Source organism: Dromiciops gliroides, chromosome 2, assembly GCF_019393635.1.
Source record: "Dromiciops gliroides isolate mDroGli1 chromosome 2, mDroGli1.pri, whole genome shotgun sequence".
In the NCBI taxonomy this organism is placed as follows: domain Eukaryota; kingdom Metazoa; phylum Chordata; class Mammalia; order Microbiotheria; family Microbiotheriidae; genus Dromiciops; species Dromiciops gliroides.
Genome location: NC_057862.1, coordinates 614,805,046 through 614,825,898, shown reverse-complemented (window position 1 = coordinate 614,825,898; position 20,853 = coordinate 614,805,046). Strand labels below are relative to the sequence as shown.

Sequence of the window (20,853 nt, the reverse complement as noted above, 5' to 3'; positions counted from 1 at the left end):
ATGGCATTCAAATGGGGCTGAATGCTATCAAATTCTTGCAACCTTGGAAATATGCCAACCTGTGTATCTACTCGCAATATTCACACTAACAGACCTTTGAAAAAACTGGGGAAAAGGGAAATGGATTAGTGGCTCTTTTGCCTGTCAAACCAAATGTTTACCTTCCTATATTTATCCTTTTGTTAGACATCGATCTTTGCTATGACAGTCTCACAATGTCCGGACTCTATACCATCACTGATTATGGACAAGAATACAGTATGCACAATGAGGAGATGACATGAGAGCCAGAACATAACGCACACAGCCCAGAACTAGGACTAGTCTCCAACCAACATCATCTCACAAGCCATGGCTTTCATGCCCAGGAAGATAATCTTAGGACCTTTATAGGTTTCCAATTCTATGGCAAAGGCTAGGTCAGTAAAAGGAAATATACCTCAAGCTAGAAGAATATTAAAATAATTCTAGAATAAAAAGACAAAAGTATTGATTTGCTATATATTCTAGTTTCTTAATCTTCAGTATGTTCCTTCAAACTTTCAATTTTCTCAGCTTTTAAACCCTTATCAGGGAAACTTGCCATCTGAAGGCACTTGGATATATGACCATGGCTTGGCCTTTGGAAAATCCACAATTTTTCATTTTCATGAAAGACCCACTTCCAAAGATTCTATCGGCCCCGCCCCCTCACCCCCCAACCCCTCAAAGAATTTCCTAATTATGTTGCATGCAAAGTTTGGATCAGGCAGTATATGACAATGGTTTCAGGTAAACCTAGCTGAAGCAGAAAGAAGTGCAAATTTTCACAGCTATAGCTTTCACAAAGGTAATTCACAGTCAACCTCCAAAAAAACCCCACCAAATTCCAAAATATAGAACACTTTACCTGGTTCCAATTTTATTACTTTAATTGCTGCCAGTTCACCAGTGTTAACATTTCGAGCCTAAGAAAGAAGGGAAAAAAAAGTTTTATTTAAAAGTTATATTGGGTTAATATTTGATTCTTCAACAATATAATAAATAGGTCACAGTATTATCATTTATATTTTAAAATGCAATAGTAAAATTGTGAGATTCTTTGCTAATTTAATTTATTTGTGATTTAAATCAGGTCCCCCAGAATCATAGTAAGGCCAGTCTGGATATAGTTCAACTAAATGACTAGACACCATAAAAAATACTATGTCAAAGAGAGAAAGGCCCCATATAAGTATTTACTACAGTGCTTTTGGGAATAAAAAAATTTAAAACAAAGTAGACATTTATATTAATAGGGAAATAGCTAAACAAATTATGGCATGCAAATATAACAAGATGTTACTTTACTATGAGAAATAATGAATATGAATTCAGAAAAACCTGGGAAGACAACTGACACATATACAATAAGCATCTAACATAAAAGAACAAAATGAAAATTAGTCTTAAAAATTCATGATATAGGAATGATTACCAGAAGATAAATATGAATACTATATAGATGACAAGACTGATATGAACAGATACAAACTGAAGTAAGCAGAACCTGGAGAATAACATAAGCACAATAAGGTGAAGCCAAAGTACAACTACAACAAAAAGAATCTGAATGCTGTGTAATTATGACTCTCTTCAGTGCAGAGGTATATGGCTGTGGGTGGGGAATATAGATGTGATCAATATTTTAGCTTGCTTTTGCTCAACTGTTTTTGTCCCCCGTCTTAATCTTGTCATCTGAGGAAGGTTCACCAGATAGGGTAGGGGAAAGAGCTATATCTGAAAATAAGTATGATACAAAAACAAAAATAATCTTTTTGTTGTTGTTGTTGTTGTTGTTGTTGGGCAGGGCAATAAGGGTTAAGTGACTTGTCCAAGGTCACACAGCTACTAAGTGTCAAGTGTCCAAGGCCGGATTTGAACTCAGGTCCTCTTGAATCCAAGGCCAGTGCTTTATTCACTGCGCCACCAAGCTGCCCCCAAATAATCTTTTTTTTTTTTTAAAGAAAAAGAATCCTAAAATATAAGTGACTAGCTGTTGTCTGAATGTAAAATCAGAACAGGCACCTTACACTTTTTTAAATATATGTGACCTGGTAACTGTCTAAAAAGGTATCCTCAGAAGACAAGTATAAAGATTTATTAAACACCCATTGTGTGCTCAGCATTGGGCTAAACACTGGGAATACTAAAAAGGCAAAAACCAGTCCCAGTTCTCAAGCGCTCACAGTCTAATGGAAGACACAACATGTAAACAACTCTATATAAACAAGATATTGAGAGGATAAATGAGAGATAATCAACAGAGGAAAGACTCTAGGATTGAAGGGGACCAGAAAAGGCTTCTCACAGAAGGTAGGATTTTAGCTGAGACATGAAGCCAAAGAAGGCAGATGGCAGAGAGGTGAGGAGGAAAGGAAAGGCTTCCAGGGACCACCAGAATCAGAAGATGGAGTTTATTATGTTGTCCCAAAGCAAGGAGGGCACCGTCACTGGATCACTGACTGTGTAGAAAGGAGTAAGGTGTAAAAAGACTGGCAGGGTAGGAAGGGGCCAGATTTTGAAGGGATTTAAAAAGCCAAATAGAGGATTTTCTATTTGATCCTGAAGGCACTAAGGAGTCAATGAAATGTATTCAAATGTGAGTGAGTGGCAATAGAACAGTGCTTCAAGAAGAATACTTTGAAAGCTGGGTGAAGGGTAGATTGGAGTGGAGTGAGACTAGAGACAAAAAGGTTAAACAGAAGGCTACTGCAATAGAACAGATGTGAGGAGATGAGGCCATGCTTTTGGTGGGGGTGGGGGGGTGTTGTCAGGAATAAGAAGTGGATATTTAACATATTACTTAAAAAAAAAGTCACAGCACTCAGATTAAGAACCCCTGTCCCTTGGGGGCAGCTAGGTGGCAAAGCAGATAAAGCATCAGCCCTGGATTCAGGAGGACCTAAGTTCAAATGCGGCCTCAGACACTTGACACTTACTAGCTGTGTGACTCTGGGCAAGTCACTTAACCCTCACTGCCCTGGGGAAAAAATAGATAGATAGATGATAGATAGATAGATAGATAGATAGATAGATAGATAGATAGATAGATAGATAGATAGATAGATAGATAGATAGATGGAATAGAGCCTCTGCCCTAGGAAAATATTGCGCTCAAAATCTGGGTGGACTAAAGTCACATTTTATCCTCAGCCCTTCTAAAGTACAATGAAATTCTGCCACATTTTTCTTTTTTGGTGGTAACATGATTCATAGTACAAGTGCTAACAGAATATGTATGACTTAAGTTCACCAACAGAAAGAGTGTATATACAAGGTTTTAGAGCTGAAGCATAAATGACCACAGGAGGGCACAATTTGCTAGTCACAAAAATGATATAAAATTTCATGTCCCACAAGGGTTTTTGCAGTGCAAATTGTATTAACTACAACAGTTGATTTGCTGATAACAAAATCAGCTTATCTTTAACAATCATGGGTAAAATATAACTGCCAAAAGGTACAAGAGTTTTACAATAAATCAATATTTAATATGTGGTCTGGGCTTTGGGTTTTTTTGTAATGTAACTGTGATTTCATTTTTAGGGTGCTCACAATGAGAAACTTTCTCTACCAATATAGACCCAATCATGCTCTGCAACTCAGTCTTTAGAGAGTTTCAAGAACTTGTCCAAGGCCACACAGCCTGTATGAGATGAGACTTCAAACCAGGTCTTCCAAACTCTGGAGCACGGTCCATAAAGGCTCTAGTAGACTCATGTTAATACTTAATTTACTATCCTCAGCTAACTGTCCTTTATTCTAAGAGAGGTTAAATGCCCAAGGTCACTAAGGAGGAGGATCCCACCACTATTTCACTGACCCTTTGTTTGACCTTAGCTAAATCTCAATCTCCCTGAGCAGTATTTTTCTCATTTGTAAAATGAGGATGACCAGGCTTCTGGGGTACCTTGTAGCTCTAGATCTATGAACTGTAAAAACCTGCTAGGATTTGAACCCAGAGTTCATAACTCTAAAGTAGTATAATTCCTATCACACTACAATGCCTCCTACTTGTAAATAAAATCATCCAAAAGATTCCTCAGTTTGAAACTTGTTAGTAAACCTCAATTTCCTTTAGTGAAACACAAAACGAGTAAATTTAAAAAATCAATTCTTCAGAATCAACTGAAAAGCACTCAACTAAAATGATGCCTTTTTTTGCCTTTTCAACTCTGAAATATTTTCCAGCATATGACTTAGCTGGCAGTACATTAGCTCATCACATAGGAAAATATTCCAGACTATTCTTCAATATGCTTTGTAAGAAAACTCTGACATGAACAGTTTCATTTTTGACATTTAAGCAAACCAACAAAAAAAACATCAAATGTTGAATCTCTACGTAGGGTCATAAAAATGGATTTTTAATTATTCTAACCTGATACCTTGGCTTTCCTTCTAAAAATTACATTCTACAGTTTCTGAATTGACTCAGTAGTCAAGGTTTCATAAAGAGAAATAAGGCAATTAATGTTATTAAACTTCTGAAGTTGGACTATTCTCTTATGGGAGTCTCATGATCAGATGTAATTATTCTTAAAAACACAAATCAGGAATAAGGTAGATTGCTATAAAGTACTGCTAAAAAATTCTAGGGTCCTAGCAATGACTACAAGTAGGCTAATAACAAACAAAAACCTGGGGTTGACTGCCCTTCCCTAAATACCTAGCAAACGTGAAAGACCATAGAATGGTGGCTCTATCTTCCCATTACCTCATCCTCATTGATCTACTTCTAAGACAGGAAAAGAGAGCTACAATGACTTTGACGGCAATAATCATTTTTAGTTGTGTCACCAACGGCCAAGAGAATTCTATTTGAGTGTGTGTCCAGGAAACTTGGCAGAATGGCCCATGACCAGTATATATAATAGTCATAGTCATGTGATAGCATATTTGAGTGAGCTTGGTGAGAGTTTGGAGATCCAAGTTTGGCCTTAGTTTAAATAATCTTGAAGAAGCAGTTCCAGGCCTGCTTTAGGGTTCTTAATCTAATCAGCTCTTTGGGAGCCATACAAATTGGGGTTAGTATCACTTGAGGAGACTTCATGCTGGAGAAACAGACTACCAGGACATTTGGGGTACAAAGCAGGTGCCGGAAAAGCAATTATTAAATGCCAAATTTGAAAAAAAAAATCAGTATTCTAGGCACTAATCTAGTAAACAAGAAAATATATTTATTTATTACCTATTTAGTGACCTCCTAATCTCCTCCTTACAAGGTGGTGTCAAAGTTTCTCTATGGATCTGTGAACTCATCCCTGTAAACATCCCTCTCTTCTTCCAGAAGGTCTAACCAACATGCTTCAAGTTTAATAGATTCTTGATGTTAATGAATGCCACATGAGCACACAGGTGTGCCTATCAATTCCCTCTCACCACCTTACCTGCTCAGCTTCTTTTCCAGTCATACATCTCTGTCATGGAGGGAGTAGGCATATTAAAAGAAATTCTCTGTTCTCTGTTCTCAAGGCATTTACAACTATTATGATAGGAAATAAGCAATGAAAAGAACCTTGGAAATTATCTATTCAGATTCCCTCATTTCACAGATGAAGACAGGAATGTAAATAACAACAGTACAGGGTCATGACATGCTTATGATTAGTAATGAAAATCAAGCAAAGACTAAGGATGGATCAGATAGGCAGGAGAATCAGGAAAGAAGTGTCACAGTAAGGAGTAAGAATATGTCTAGGAAGGCTTGGTCTAATGCAGAAAGAGCGTGATCTAAGATTATGATCAGATAAAGTTTTTTTAGAGTCCCAAAACATGGAAGCGTCCTATATATGGGTCATATCAAATCCAGGGTCTGACCATTTCTGCATAGCTAAGGTAGAATAAAGGAGTAGGTCATGGGAAATGAGTAAATTAAGGAACCAGGAAGTTAGGGAGTTTAAGGGCAGGAATTGAAAAGAATGAAAGACTATGAGGCAGGCAATAAATAACTGAGGGAGGAAAATGTTATCCTGCTGGTTTGTAGATAAAGGCTTTCCAAATTGCCTTTATATATATATATATATATATATATATATATATATATATATATATATATATATATATCCTTTACATATATAAAGGTATGTGTGGAGCTTTTTGCCAGCCATTCCTCTTCTGAAATTTGTATTTAAGAATATCAGAGAAGCACAAACTTCTTTAACGTTTAAAACTTCAATTAGGGGCAGCCAGGTGGCACGGTGGAAAGAGCACAGGTCCTAGATTCAGGAGGACCTGAGTTCAAATCCAACATCAGACACTTGACACTAGCTGTGTGACCCTGGGCAAGTCACTTAACCCCCATTGCCCCACAAAAAACAAAACAAACAAACAAACCAAAAAAACCCCCTCAATTAAAAGTCACGCAACTTTTCATCCTTACAGAGTCCTAAGACAATGCTGAACATTCTACATATAGTCAGAGATACCCATAGATGAGCTCAAAGATTTATCAAAGCATCAAATAAAGTGTCTTCATTGTTTTTATTTAATTTAATTTCCTTTTAATTAGCAAAAAGGGCAACTAGGTGGTACAGTGGATAGAGTGCTGGATCTGGAATCAGTAAGACTCACCTCCCTGAGTTCAAATATGGCCTCAGATATTTACTAGCTGTGAGACCCTTGGCAAGTCACTGAACCCTCTGTTGCTTCAGTTTCTCCGTCTGTAAAATGAGCTGAAGGAAAGGGCAAACTAGTATCTTTGCCAAGAAAACCCCAAATGGGATAACAAAGAGTCAGATATAACAAATCTACTAAACAACAATTAGCAAAAATCTACCTTGTCATCTTTCTACTTCCTTCCTATTAGGAAAAGAAATAAAAACAAAATCCCCATTATAAACATGTACAGTCAAGCAAAACAAATGCCTGCACTGTCCATTGCTCCTCAATATATCCCCAAACATTCCACTCTGCACTCAGGGTCCTTCATGTCTCTGAAAGGAGGCAGGTCACATGTTTCATCAGGAGTTCTCTAGAATTGTAGGTGGTGATCACACTCATCAGAGTTCTCAAGTCTTTAAAAGTTCTTTGTCTTGATAATAGTATTGAAATCGTATAATTTGTGCTCCAGTTTCTGCTCACTCTACTCATCATCAACCTTTACAAGTCATTTCAGGTTTCTCTGAAACCATCCCCTTTCCATGATTTTTTACACCACAAATAGCTGAATTTTGGCTATACTGTTCCTAGAAGTTTTAATTTTCTTTTCCTCTAGAAGTGACTGGTGTTTTCTTTCAATTTTCACTGTTTCTTCTGATTTTTGAGAGCAGTTTTCTTTAGTTTCTTGAAATAAGGTGTCATGGTTCTTGTATGATCATGGTGTTCTGTGACGAGTCCATGATGATTCTTAAAATTTTCTTTATTCCATCTGTTTTCTAGGTCATTTATTTTGGAATGTAATATCTTGTACTTTCTTTTTTTTTCCCCTTCAGTCTTTTGATTTTGTTTTAACACTTATTTTCTTATGGAATCACCAGACCTCGGTTTTGTTCCATTCTAATTCTTAGGGAGTTTGTTGCTTGGGCATGAGAGGTACAAAACTTATTTCCAAATCTTTCTTCTATAACTCATTGCTTTTCCCATTTTTCCCTCTATTGATCTCATTTAATTTTTAAAAACATTTTTAAACTCTTGCTTCAAAACTCATCTTTTTTTCTTGTGTCTTTAGTGTGCCTGATACCATAATAGCTCTTTACTGTGGAATTCATTTTCTGTTAGCTCATTCTTTCAGCCTACTTCCTGATTCTGGACTTTTTTAGGGCTGTGTACTTCAGAAGACAAAATGGCTGGGCTGTTCCTACTGCTACTTTTTTGGGGTACTGAATGTCATGTCATTCCAGGATCTCAGGATCAACTTAGGTTGGGAACTTACAAGATTTTAATGCTCCCAAAGTGATCTGATCCTGGGAAAACTCTACTGGCTAACTCCCTTTTTTGAGTTCTGAAAGTTCCTTTACCTGGGTTTGGGTCTAAGCAGCAACAGGCCTTTGAGCCTGTTGCTGTTCAAAGTTTCAGTAGACTGCTGTTGGACTCAGCCACTATCAAGCAGATTTACCAGTTGCCCAAATCCTAAATCCCTTTGCTTTTCTAATTTATGACTATACTTTCTGATATCCATTATTTTCCCCTCAGAGTTTTGCTTTGCTTATCTCTTTGGTCTCCTTTCACACCCCGCCACCCCCAAGCCTGTCAATATTGACTTTCATATGGTGCAATGGCCTTTTTCATCACTAACTTAGCAAAGTATTCCTTTTCTTCTGGTTGAAGAAATAATCAAACCCAGAGTGCATCGGATATAATCTTTGGGTCTTTGGCTCTTGGGGTCTTTTTTGGTTTCTTCCTTACAAAGTAAGGGAACCATATAAACAAGGATAGCTGAGAAATAGAAAACATTAGACTATAAACTCTTTGAGAGCAGGGATTCCGTCTTATCTAAACCTCATATCTAACCCAGGACTAAGGTCCTGCTTAGAGTAAACACTTAATGTTTTCTGACTGAATGGTTCTATAGTCTAGTTGAGCAAGTTAATCCTTTTTAATTCTCAGTCATCTCTAAAGGTAGTACAGTGTGGCACTAAGATACAACCATAAAAAAATCTGTGAATTATGGTTGGGGGGTGGGGGGGGTGGAGTGGGGAAAAGGAGAAAGTAAAAGGGAAAAAAATGTCTAAAGGATTGGTAGAATACTAATGGTTTAAAAAGCCTCATGTATACTATCACTGTATTCAGATGGAGGCAAACCAAAAGCATGTAAATATAGTTCAGCAATTTGCTGAAATCTTCACTATATAGCAATGGACAAATTAAACAACAACACAGTAGATACTCTAACTGACATGATATTATATACACAAGGATTAGAAGAGGACATTATACTCCTATGAGGTATATTCCATTTTTTCTGGTAAAAATAAGTGGGTAAAATTTTAGTAAGGTTTTTGCAAATCTGGAAACAGAACCTGGGTATAGAGAAGGAATAGAGGAAATGTTGATGGATCCCTACAATATCATGTAGGCACCAAAAGACAAAACTACTCAAATTCTTTATGGATCATGCCATCTAGCAACTGTTTGATTACCATAACATATTATGTACAGTTAAATTCAAATACCTAGGATGTTTTCTTATGAATAACGTTTAGTGTAATGATGAAACAATACCTCTATGAGGTACTAAATATTAATAATTAAATTAATATTAATTAATATTAAAATATTGTTAAATACTAAAATAATAATGCTACTACTATCTACCATTTATATAGTGTTTTAAGATATGCAAAGTGATTTACAAATATTTCATTTGATCCTCAAAACAACCTTGGAAAGTATGTGCTATTATCCCATTTTACAGATGGGAAAACTGAGGCAGACAGCAGTTAGGTAATTTGGCCAATGTCAAACAGCCAAAAAGTCTTTGGATCTGGATTTGAATTCAGGTCTTCCTGGCTCCCAGTGCTCTATCCACTGCAGTTGAGTGAGTCATGTGATTTTTCTGCTGGTTTTCTCTGGTATTGACATGATATTAGAAGTATGGCGGGTTTTTAAAAACTTCAGCATACATTGCCTAAGACTTTTGTCATTATTTCAGAGAACTCACCTCAAAATAATTTATCCCCTGAAAGTTTTACACTTGTAATAAAAAGTATTTGTTTTGGTGATACCTTATTGTGTTTTCCAGACATATACAGATCAAAGGTCTGCAGGTTTAAGTAGAATAATGACACATAGACTGCTTCTTCCACATGTGTTGATGCTGTAGGAATCCCCCAAATGGTACCTTTGGGGATTGGAAAAATACAACTTATGAGAATTTTAAAAGTTGTCACACCTTTTTGTGTTGTTCCTAGAATGCTAGTCAAAATATGAGTGGATAGAAATATAGTTTTTCTGCCTGGTTCTCTATCATTTTTATACTTATACTCAGAATCATAGGTTTGCCTGAGGACAGAAAAGCTGTTCGGTTGCTAGACAACTGTAGAGACAATCCTGAGGAAACAAGGTATCTGACATTTTAACTATCTTTCTGCTTACCAGTACTGTTATGTTGACTTAAGCCATGGACAAGGGAAGAAAATGTTAATACAAAAGTGATTTCTTAAATCTGTTCATCAACCAATACAGACAACCAATCTACAGCTTCCAAAGTTCTTTTTAAAAGCATTAAAAGATGTTTACATAATTCTAAATTATTCTTATGCCTGGAATTCTGTTAAAAGTATAAAATTGAGAACAGAGTTATAGATCATTAATTACAACTCAGAAGAGGTATTATCTCCTGACAAAGATAGATTCTGTGATATTTTTAAAAATCCCTAGCCTAGAACAAATTCTTTAAAACTTTTGAGACAGAAGCCCGAGTGCTATTAAAGTGTACTTGTGTGTGGTTCATTCGCTGTTAGTAATATGGATATTGCAAAAACTGCTAACAAATCAAAAGGCATGTAAATTCAATGAAGGAGCTTTCCTGGGAGGGAAAGATTGCTTCTATCTTTGAGTTTGTAATTTTGCCAAAAGACAACTATTTGATACTAATTAAAAGGTTTTTTTAACTACACATTTTTTATTCAGTTTTATAAGCAATAAGGACCAAAAAGCTTGCTGACACCAGAGACTATCAAAAAAGCAAGTTCCACCATACCCAAAGGGCTATAAAACTGTGTATACCCTTTGCTCTAGCAAATACCCACTGCTGGGACTGTATCCCAAAGAGATCATAAAAAAGGGAAGAGGACCCACATGTACAAAAATAGCAGCTCTTTTTGTGGTGGCAAAAAATTGGAAATTGAGAGATGTCCATCAATTGGAGAATGGCTGAACAAGTTGTGGTATATGGATGTAATGGAATACTATTGTGCTATAAGAAATGATGAGTAAGCAGATTTCAGAAAAACCTGGAAAAACTTAAGTGAACTGATGCTGAGTGAAGTGAGCAGAACAAGGAGAATATTATACACAATAACAGCAACATGTACAATGATCAGCTATGATGGACTTAGCTCTTCTCAGCAATGCAACGATGCAAGACAATTCCAAAAGACTGATGATGGAAAATGTTCTCCATATCCAAGAAAAGAACTATGGAGTTTAAATGCAGATCAAAGCATATGATTTTCTTTTATATGGGGGGGGGCGGGGTTATTTGTTCTTTCATGTGTTTTTTTCCCCTTTGTTCTGATTCTTCTTGACAATATGACTAATGTGGAAATATGTTTAACATATCAGATTGCTTGTTTTCTTGTGGGGGGGAGGAGAAAAATTTGGAATTCAGAATCTTATAAAAATGAATGTTGAAAACTATCTTTACATGTGATTGGGGAAAAAATAAAATACTATTAAGAGAAAAAAGTTCTAGAAGCATTGCTGAATACAGTAATCTAAAACTTCATTTACATCTATAGCCACACCCATGAGACAATATGACTGGTATTCAATAATGACTGAATTCTAAAGGAAAATGTATATTTTAAGCAGTATGCTGTGTTTAAGGCACATACTCATGTCACATTTTGTGAATATTTCCATTAGAAAAGTTAACATTAAAATGTTCCTGGGTTTCAGTTTTTTATAAAATTCAGTTATTCAGAACATTTCCTGAAGCTTACTTAACTTAGAATCCATTTAGGTCACTTGCAACTTATTACCTAATTCTTATAAGGTAGCATCAAGTACAACTGCCAATATCAAACAACAGTGCTATTGTGAATGAATGACAAGTATTCTAGATCACAGTTCTACAAATCCAAGACAACCAACCACAGAAAAATTCCAATCAGGCCAAATTTTCAATTTTATTTAATCTCCTTATTTAGTTACTCTTCACCAGTTATGTTTCACTTCAAAGCCTCTTGCCCCTGTGTGATGTGTGGTGCTGACCCTGACACAAAAATTCAGAAGCAACTTAATTATGCTACAAAACCTACTTTATCATTGTTTATTGCCTTTGTCTTTAAAACTCAAAATTTCATGAATGTGAAACTATTCAAATAATCCTAATTCACCTCCACCATTTTTATTACTAGAATAAAATTAAAGCCATGTTCACTAAAAATTACTGTGTCAATAAAATGTGTAAAATGTGTAAATCCCTCGCCAGTCTCCAATTTCTATGAGGAATCTAAAATCCAAATGTGATTTACTGTGAAAGGTCCTAGCAAATTATACTACAAATAAAAATAAAACAGTATACCTGAAATACTCCTTTCCATTTTATAAAGCAATTTAAAGAGAGAGAGAGAAAGAGAGAGAGATACATTATAAATTCCTCCTATGCAGTCACAACAGTCTTTTTTTTTTTTTTTGTGGGGCAATGAGGGTTAAGTGACTTGCCCAGGGTCACACAGCTAGTAAGTGTCAAGTGTCTGAGGCCAAATTTGAACTTAGGTCCTCCTGAATCCAGGGTGGTTGCTCTATCCACTGCACCACCTAGCTCTCCCCCCACAATAGTCTTAAAAACATTCTTTGGAGTAACCAGCCAAGATGGCAGACCAGCAGGAAGAAATACAACTGAGATTTACCTCAATTCCCCCACAAAGATTGAGAAAAGATCAGAGTAAGTCCTGATCAATAAATCCAAGTCAAAAAAATAAAAAGCATTCCTGATATGATTTGTTCAAAACCTGAAAAAATTAGAAACCACAAGAATCTAAAAAGCAAAGAAAGGACTATAATTGCTTGCTACAAAAGATATGCAGGTATAGTTAAAATATTTAAAGAAATGATGACTATGCTGCTTCTGTCCAACACTAAATTGATATTTCTGAGAGTGAGGTCAGCTGAAAAAGCGGAGCATGGGGGTAGTAATTGAGAGGAAAGACTAACAAGTCAGGGAGGATCAGGAAGCAGAGGAGGGAGAGCATTCTAGACTTGGGGGACAACCAGAGAAAATGCCAGGAGCCAAGAGATGGAGTGTTTTGTTCATGAAATAGCCAGGAGGACATTGACACTGAATCATAGATTACCTGATGGGGAGTGAGGTGTAAAAAGGCTGGAAGTAGGATTAGGGAAGTATAGTTTGATTGCTTAATAGGAGTGAATGGGGCAGCTGAGGTTGTGTAGCATCAATCTGTAGTAAACCCAATCAGAACAGTTACCTTAGTTCAGCAGATGTGTAGGAGTGAAGGCAATAAATGGTGAGAGTGAACAAAGGCTGGGGTTTAGAAGGGCACAATCAGCCACATATGGGCACAAGGGATTCAAGAAGAGGACAGTAGAGAGCTGAACTGGTTCACTTAGGGTGGCTAGCATAGAGAAGACAGCACGGGAGAGATTTGACTGGGAGTCAAAGTTTGGACAAAGAGCAAGATTTTGTAAGGGAAGGCAGAGGGAAAGGTGAAAAGCCAACAGATTATGGCCATATAAGGGGATTTCAGAATTCTTGAAAATGGAGGTGGTACACTTGTGGGTAATGGCAAGAAGTGACCATCTTGGTATGTGGCTGAAGTACTGAGGGGGTGGGGTATTTGAGGGAGAACCAATATATATGTTGAAGTCCCATAGTATAAGGGCAGGAGTTGGAGAGGAGAAAAAACTGTGAGCCAGTTAGTTATCAAATTCACTGAAAAAGAAAGGAGAGTGAATTGTAGACAACAGCTGTAAATATTTTTATTAAGTGGTAGATATGGATAGCATGATCCTCAAAGAAAGAGACATTACTGAGTGATGGAGGAACCTGAAAGTGGTGATGGGGAGCAAGGTGTGTCCCAACTCTCTTGCCTTGGCCAATGAGCAAGGGAGAATAAGTGAAAGCACAGGCAGTAGCGGAAAGGGAGCCCAGGGAGGCTGTTCCATCAGGAACACAAGATGAAGACATGCTTGTTGACTACGACATAGGCATTCCAGAGGGTACAGTGGAAGGTCGAGTGGTGGGAGTGTGGAGGGAGGTGGGAATAAGGGAAAAGGTGGTAGATGATGTGGAATGGGAGCTAGATAATGATCTTCAGGAGCTCCAAGTCACTGGGATATAAAGAAAGATTCTTCATTTTCAAGGACCAAGGACAAGGCCAAACAGGTCAATGGGATCTGGGTAACTACAGAGGGCAAGCCATTGCTTCTCCAGAGTTTCCACCAAGAGGTATGCTTATCTATTCAAAAAAGTGTCCACTCTGGTATTCAGGGGATTGTGGACTCAGGAGAGTTTGGGTTGCCCTAGATGTTACTAGCATAGCCTCCAGAGTGTGTGCCTCTTGCTCTACCTGTCAGACTTATAATGAACATGCCTTCCATGCCATAGCTTATGGTGGGTGCCCTTTAACCTATTTATTTAGTTAGTTAGTTAGTTAGTTTTCTTTTGTTTTTGCTGGGCAATGAGGGTTAAGTGACTGGCCCAGGGTCACACAGCTAGTTAAGTGTCAAGTGTCTGAGGCTGGATTTGAAATCAGGTCCTCCTGAATCCAAGGCCAGTGCTTTATCCACTGCGCCACCTAGCTGCTCCCTTGCCCTTTAACTTATACACCTTTTGAATATCTAGAAATTGATTTTATTACTATACTTAAGATGGGACATCATCCTAAGAGTTGCCTTGTTATTGTTGACCAACTCACCCAGTGGGTAGAGGCTTTCCTAGGCCCTTCAACCTTGGCTGCATTTGTTGCTAAGGTACTCCTGAAAGGACTGAGAAACTGGACCCATAGGTTCCCCTAGAAATACATTATTAATTATTTTCTCACAACATCACAATGTTGATGTTGGGGTATAGTGTGTTTGGCTACGGCTGATCAGTCTTATGAGTTTGGAATCTCTGGATTTGCACAGCTCATGTTCTGTTGTGCTACTTTCATTTTCCTATGTTCATTTAGTACAACACCTTTTCTGATGTGGGAGGTCCCAGCAACTCCATGTCTCACAACCAATTCTAAAGTTCTTCAGAGACACCTTGAAAGTGTCCTAGTATCACTTCTTCTGACCATGGTATAAGTGCTTGTTTTGTGTGAGCTTTCCATGAAATAGTCTCTTAGCTAAGTATGTGTTTGGCAGTTGGGCTATGTGTCCAGCCAATTAGAGTCTAGAGTTTGAATGCTTGGCAGTTCAACTTGAGAACTTGGTACTGTATCTTGCCAGATAATCTCTAGAATCTTCCTAAGACAATTCAATTGGAAGCAGTTCAGTTTTCTGCCATGATGGTGATAGACTGTCCAAGTCAGCACAAGGACTCTGTGGAGCTTCAATTTGGTATGCAGCCTAATACTTCCTCTCTCCTACACTTTCTTTTGGAGCCTCCCAAATACTGAGCTAGCTCTGGCATGTGTTATTTAAATTATGGGGGTGGCCAACTGTTTTAATTAAATTACTGGGGGACTAGGCTGGGTTTTCTAAAATATTGCTACATATATATGTATAAACTGCTATTTATATAATAATGACTATTGTACTGGTTTAGGCAGTAAGTATTTATTGTCAAAGTTTACTAAATATTAGAAAAGTATTGACCGCATGACAGTTAACAGAAGCCAAAAAAAACCCCAGCGCCATATTTCTAAGAGAGAGAGAGAGAACACGTCCTAACAGCCTACCCTGTCCTAAGAGGGGACTGCTCACCAATGGACAGTGGGTCCAGACCAAGTGTGTGTTCCAAGACAGCACTGGCCAGGAGCCTTGTGTGTTCTTTTCTTTTATCCTCTTTTGATAGAGGCATGTCACTACACACTGATCAAAGCTAATTGCTTAGTATCATTCAATTCCACTGGTTGGCATGACTTGAGGGTGGTCCATATTAAAAAGAGCTCTACCAAGACCTCATGGCCTAATGACCTAATGGGAGAAACCCCCTGAGGGACAAAGTCAAAGTCCAGATAGGTGAACCTTAACCCTATCAGTTCACTGAACTACTCAAAAAGTCTATTTTCCATTTCTATTATACTGGTCCAGAACAGGATTAAGCCCTGAAAGACATTAGAACTTTCTCGAGCACTGGGCTTTCTAGAAATGGGGGTTAGAAAGGCTAAAACTGGGTCTTTGGGTGCCCAAGAAATTAGTTATTAATAATTATTTTCTCACAGGCAACATGTGCATCAACTATGTGGATGGACATTCCTGGAAAGTGTACCATTCCACAGTAAGTGAACTTATCCACAGCATTCAGAATTTCTCCATTTACTGTGACCAATGGTTCAATGAAAGGATGGTGTAGTGCTGATTGGTGGAGGACCTGTTTTCTTGAATTCAGAGTCACCAGGATATAAAATGCATGACCAGGTGCAAGACTGTTCATCACTGAGTGGAGAGTGTCACACCTCTACCCTCAAAAGCCAGGTACAGCAGGAGGGCTGCTCTTCCTTGCACCAGGGATTCTTCACATCCTAGCTGGGAGACTGGGCAAGCAGCAGGAGGTGAAAGCTGCTTTGTGCTGTTACAGATGGAAGTAGTTGCCTTGGGGCAGATGGAAAGAGGCCAGCCCAGCCCCTAGCAATCCTTCCCCAGGACAGTCTGTGCCCAACAGGAGATGGAAGGCACACAGAACTATGACGTGGTGACCTCACCTGAGGATGCTAGCTAAGAGACAGCAGAGGAAGTGCAAATTTTTTGATCTAATGATCCAATTGCCTATTTAAACTTGTTTTCTTATCTGTAAATGGGGAGAAAGGGTAGGGGGGTGGTGGTGGACTAGATCAGGGCTTCTTACACTTTTTCCACTCGCAACCCCTTTTTGCCTGGAAATTTATTTGACCCTGAATACATAAATATTTAAAATAGGTATAACACATAACCTTTTACTGTTGTGAAATTTTTGGTGACCCCCCACATCATTACATGACCCTATATGGGATCGTGACCAACAGTTTAAGGAGCTAGGGGCTAGATGACTTCTGAGGTCCCTTCCACATTTAAGTCTATGATCTATAAATTGTTATCTATAAGCACAAAAAAAAGCATTGTAACCATATTTTGCAATAATTAGAATAGAAGTGCTTTGACTAAAACAATCACTACATTAGTTTTGAAAGTAATTTAAGATTTGTTTTCTTTACAACAACCAATGATGTATGTAGTACATTTACTATTATTCTCATTTTGATATATCCAAAAAAATGTTACTTCACAGGACACAAACAAAATAATTGAATTTAGTACTTAAATAACATTTCTTTCTATTAAAAGACTGCAATATCTCATTTGAAAATTCATCACTGTTCCCAATTTTGCTATTATCGTTGAGGACATCACCATCCTCCCAGTCCAGGCTCACAACCTGGGTGTTACCTCAACTCTTCCTCATCCTCTAACCAATCTGTTGCCAAGTACTCTCAATTCTCCTTTTAGAGCCATCTCTCTTCTATGTCCTCTTCTCTCTTCTGACAATGATACCACCTAGGTCTAGGCCTTCATCATTAGGTACGAAACCTAAACTATTACAATCACCTTCTGGTTGGGCTCCCCTACCTCAAAGCTCTTCCCACTTTAATCCATACGCAAGTTAGAAATCAAGCAGATATATGTATGTTTGATCATATCACCTCCCTCCAATTCAATAAACACCAGTGGATCTCTATCATCTTGAGGTTACAATAGAAAATCCTCTGGTTGACCATTTAAAGCGATGTATAAACTGGACCCTCCTACCTTTCCAGACAGACATAGTGAGTGGACTTCTCCTTGATATAGTCACACAAGGTAGCTCATCTCCAAACTCTACCATTTACATTTTGCTGCCTCCCATACCTGAGTTCTCTTCCTCCTTACTCTTTACTTCCTGGCTTCTCTGGCTTCCTCCAAGTTTCATCAGAAATCCTATATTCTCAAGGAATTGGAAATTGAGGGGATGCCCATTAATAGGGGGATGGCTGAAGAAGTTGTGTTATATGAATGTAATGGAATACTATCATGCTGTAAGAAACAATGAGCAGGCAGATTTCAGAGAAACCTGGAAGGACTCAAATGATGATGATGAGTGAGATGAACAGAACCAGGAGAACATTATACACAGTATCAACAACATTGTGTGTTGATCAACTGTGACAGATTTGACTCTTCTCAGCAACACAATGGTCCAAGATAGTTCCAAAGGACTCATGATGGAAAATGCTCTGCACATCCAGAAAAAAGAACTGTGGCATCTAGATGCAGATTGAACCATACTATCTCTATTTTTTTTGTTTTTCTTTTCTGAGGTTTTCCTCTTTTGCTCTTGTGTAATTTAAGATTCTAAATGTGGATTCTAATCTGTTCCCCCAGTTTTGGGGGAAACTGACTAAAATCACTGATAAAACGAGTTTAGGTTTTTAAGGGTTTATTGAAAAATAGAAAGAAAAAGATTGAGGTAATAAAGCAAATGTAAAATCTAAACCCAAATCACAGAGAAGGGAGACAGAGAGATAAAAGGTCCAAAGCAAAACCGCAAAGAGAACATGCATTACCTACATTCCAGTTCATAGTCTACTCTTTGACAGGAAAAAAAAGGCACAGGAAACAGGGAAAAAGCAGGAAGCCTGTCATTTTTGGACCTACTTTACTTTAGCTCAAATGCTAGTCCCTACAAAGAAGAGAGGCAGAGGTGAATTTTCAGTTTTAATATAAAGACAGCTCATTTTAGAAAACCTAAGTACTCAATTAGCCAAATGAAAGGTGAGCTTGCTAATCCTAGGGAGTTTGGCTTAAGGAAAGAGTCACTGGCTGGACAAGGACAGAGACAAGACATGACAGGCAGAAGTGTGATAAGTAATTTCTTATAAGCTATAAAACTAAATTTTTTAAAAGAATCAATATAATTTTGTTTACAGAGAGAAAAACATCATTCTGGTTTGACCATAAGACGTTAAGTTGACAAAAACTGTTCTGAATAAACTAATATTCCAGTACCTATAAAGACTTAATTTTGTTAATGTATAAAATTATATTTTCTCAATAAATGGCTGAGAACATCTGAGTTCAATATTCCTGAATTTTTCTAAGTTTAGCTTACTTATCAAAAGCTGGTAAGGATCATAGATAGGGATCTAAGGAACCTTTAAGATCTTACAGATGAAGACACAGGAAGAGAAGGGTCACATACAGCTAGGAAATAAATATGTGAGGAAGGACTTAAACACAGATCTCCTGGACCCAACATCTAATTTGCTAATACTCATGGCTGCTTCTTTCAGCAATAGCACTGCTGGCATATACTTCAAAAAGATCAAAGAAAGAGGGAAAGAACACCTATATATAAAAATAGAGCACGTGTGAATGTATTGGAGTATGAAAATAAGTGCATCGTAACAGGAAGGGATTCAGGGTAACCTAGGAATCCCGGTGTGAATTTATGCACAGTAAGGAAGGAAGAAAAGAGAACAATTTACACAATAGCTCCAACACTGGAAAGAAAAACAACTCTGAAGCACTTAAGAACTCAAGAACCCCCCAGAATTCCAGAGGACCACGGATGAATCACACTGTACACAATCTGGCAAAGTCAGGGACTCAAGGTACAAATTCAGACATCATTTTTTTGTACACGGCCAATGTATGGATTGCTTTTGCATAATTATAGTTCTTTGTTACAAGGTGTTCTAGTTTTGGTTTTTAACTGGGGAAAGATGTGGGAATGAGTGAAACTAACAATGGTGATGCAAAAAAAGAGAAGGAAGGGATCATTATAGGATTTTTTTTTTTAAGGGAATAGAAGAGAACAGGAGGATGTTCAGAAGGAGACAAACAAGACAGCTCTGAAACCAACATGTTGAATGTTTTTGATGCAAGCCACATAGGAAAGATTCCATGTTTCATGTACAATCAATCCTTTTTCTGTTCTGTGTAAATCAGGAATTGCTTGTGTTTTTTGTTGTCGAGTTTAGAATAACAAAAATACATAAATTTAAATCAGAAAAAAGTGACAGTCCAAAGAAAACCTCTCTGGTTTGAGGGACCTTTACTGTCAAAGGCTGTCTCTACTTTAGTTTGACTCCATTCATATCCAGAGCCAGAATGTTTCATATCTGGAAACTTCCATATCCCAATTTTGTATATATTGGTCTCCCAATTCTAGCCAATCCCTCAGTGTTTCCCTGATCATTTTGACATTAGAAATGAGAAAACCACTTCTCCTTATAAAAAAACCTGGATGCATCAGTGAAGTGACAAAGGGATAATAAAGGCAGAGCAGCCTCTCCTTAAGATTAGCATAGACTGCCATCCTCTCTTCTTCTCTAATGACCCTAAAACCATCATGCTGATATCCAACCAGCAGTCCTTGATGGTCCTCGTTTTCTTCCTCCGGTTTGGAGGTACTAGCCAGATGCCACAGACTGGAGATGTTGACCACCAACCAAGTGTGGGAGATGTGGAACTGCCCCTCCTTCTAACTTTCTTTTTCTGCCTCCAGATAACTCCTTAGGCCTTCTGTGTGATTTAAAAAGTTGACTATTTTTCAAGCAATTACTGGCTCTTATTCTTAAGTCCACAAAGTGAAAGGAAACTTTCCTTTGTATCCTTTACTTTTTGGCCAAACTAGCTTAGCAGCTGTTCTCCCAAACCAAGATTCCCTTTCCTGTTCCCAAGCCTTTCCACAGCCTGTTCTGCACTCTCTTCTACCTCATATCATCCCGAACTTTCTTCCATGCCCAGCTCAGGTGACAGTTTCTACTCAAAAATTTTCCTGATATCCCATAGTTGTCAGCATTCAATCCTCAAATTATCTTATTTACCTAACTATGAATATCTTTGACCTCCCCAATATAAAAAGGATCATTTCACTATCTTTTGCTTCTACTTTTTTAGACCTTAATAAATACTACTTGAATCGAATTATATTACATTAACTCTTTGGTTTCAAGATGGAAAATCAAATGCCCCAAATAAAATGTATAATGTACAGAAAAGCTTTTGTAGTATCCTCCAACTTCTTATAAAACAAATCAA

The 20,853-nt window shown here is 37.6% G+C and overlaps 1 protein-coding gene across 4 annotated transcripts in view; it reads right to left on the bottom strand.

The window, feature by feature from the left end:
- The window catches only part of MAP4K3 (mitogen-activated protein kinase kinase kinase kinase 3), a 195,150-nt gene that overhangs the window by 133,407 nt on the left and 40,890 nt on the right, over window positions 1–20,853 (bottom strand). For all 4 annotated transcript variants that reach the window (XM_043988090.1, XM_043988091.1, XM_043988092.1 and 1 more), the window contains exon 2: window positions 890–947. In XM_043988090.1, the coding sequence (XP_043844025.1) occupies window positions 890–947 (58 nt within the window). The remainder of the gene's footprint in view (window positions 1–889; window positions 948–20,853) is intronic.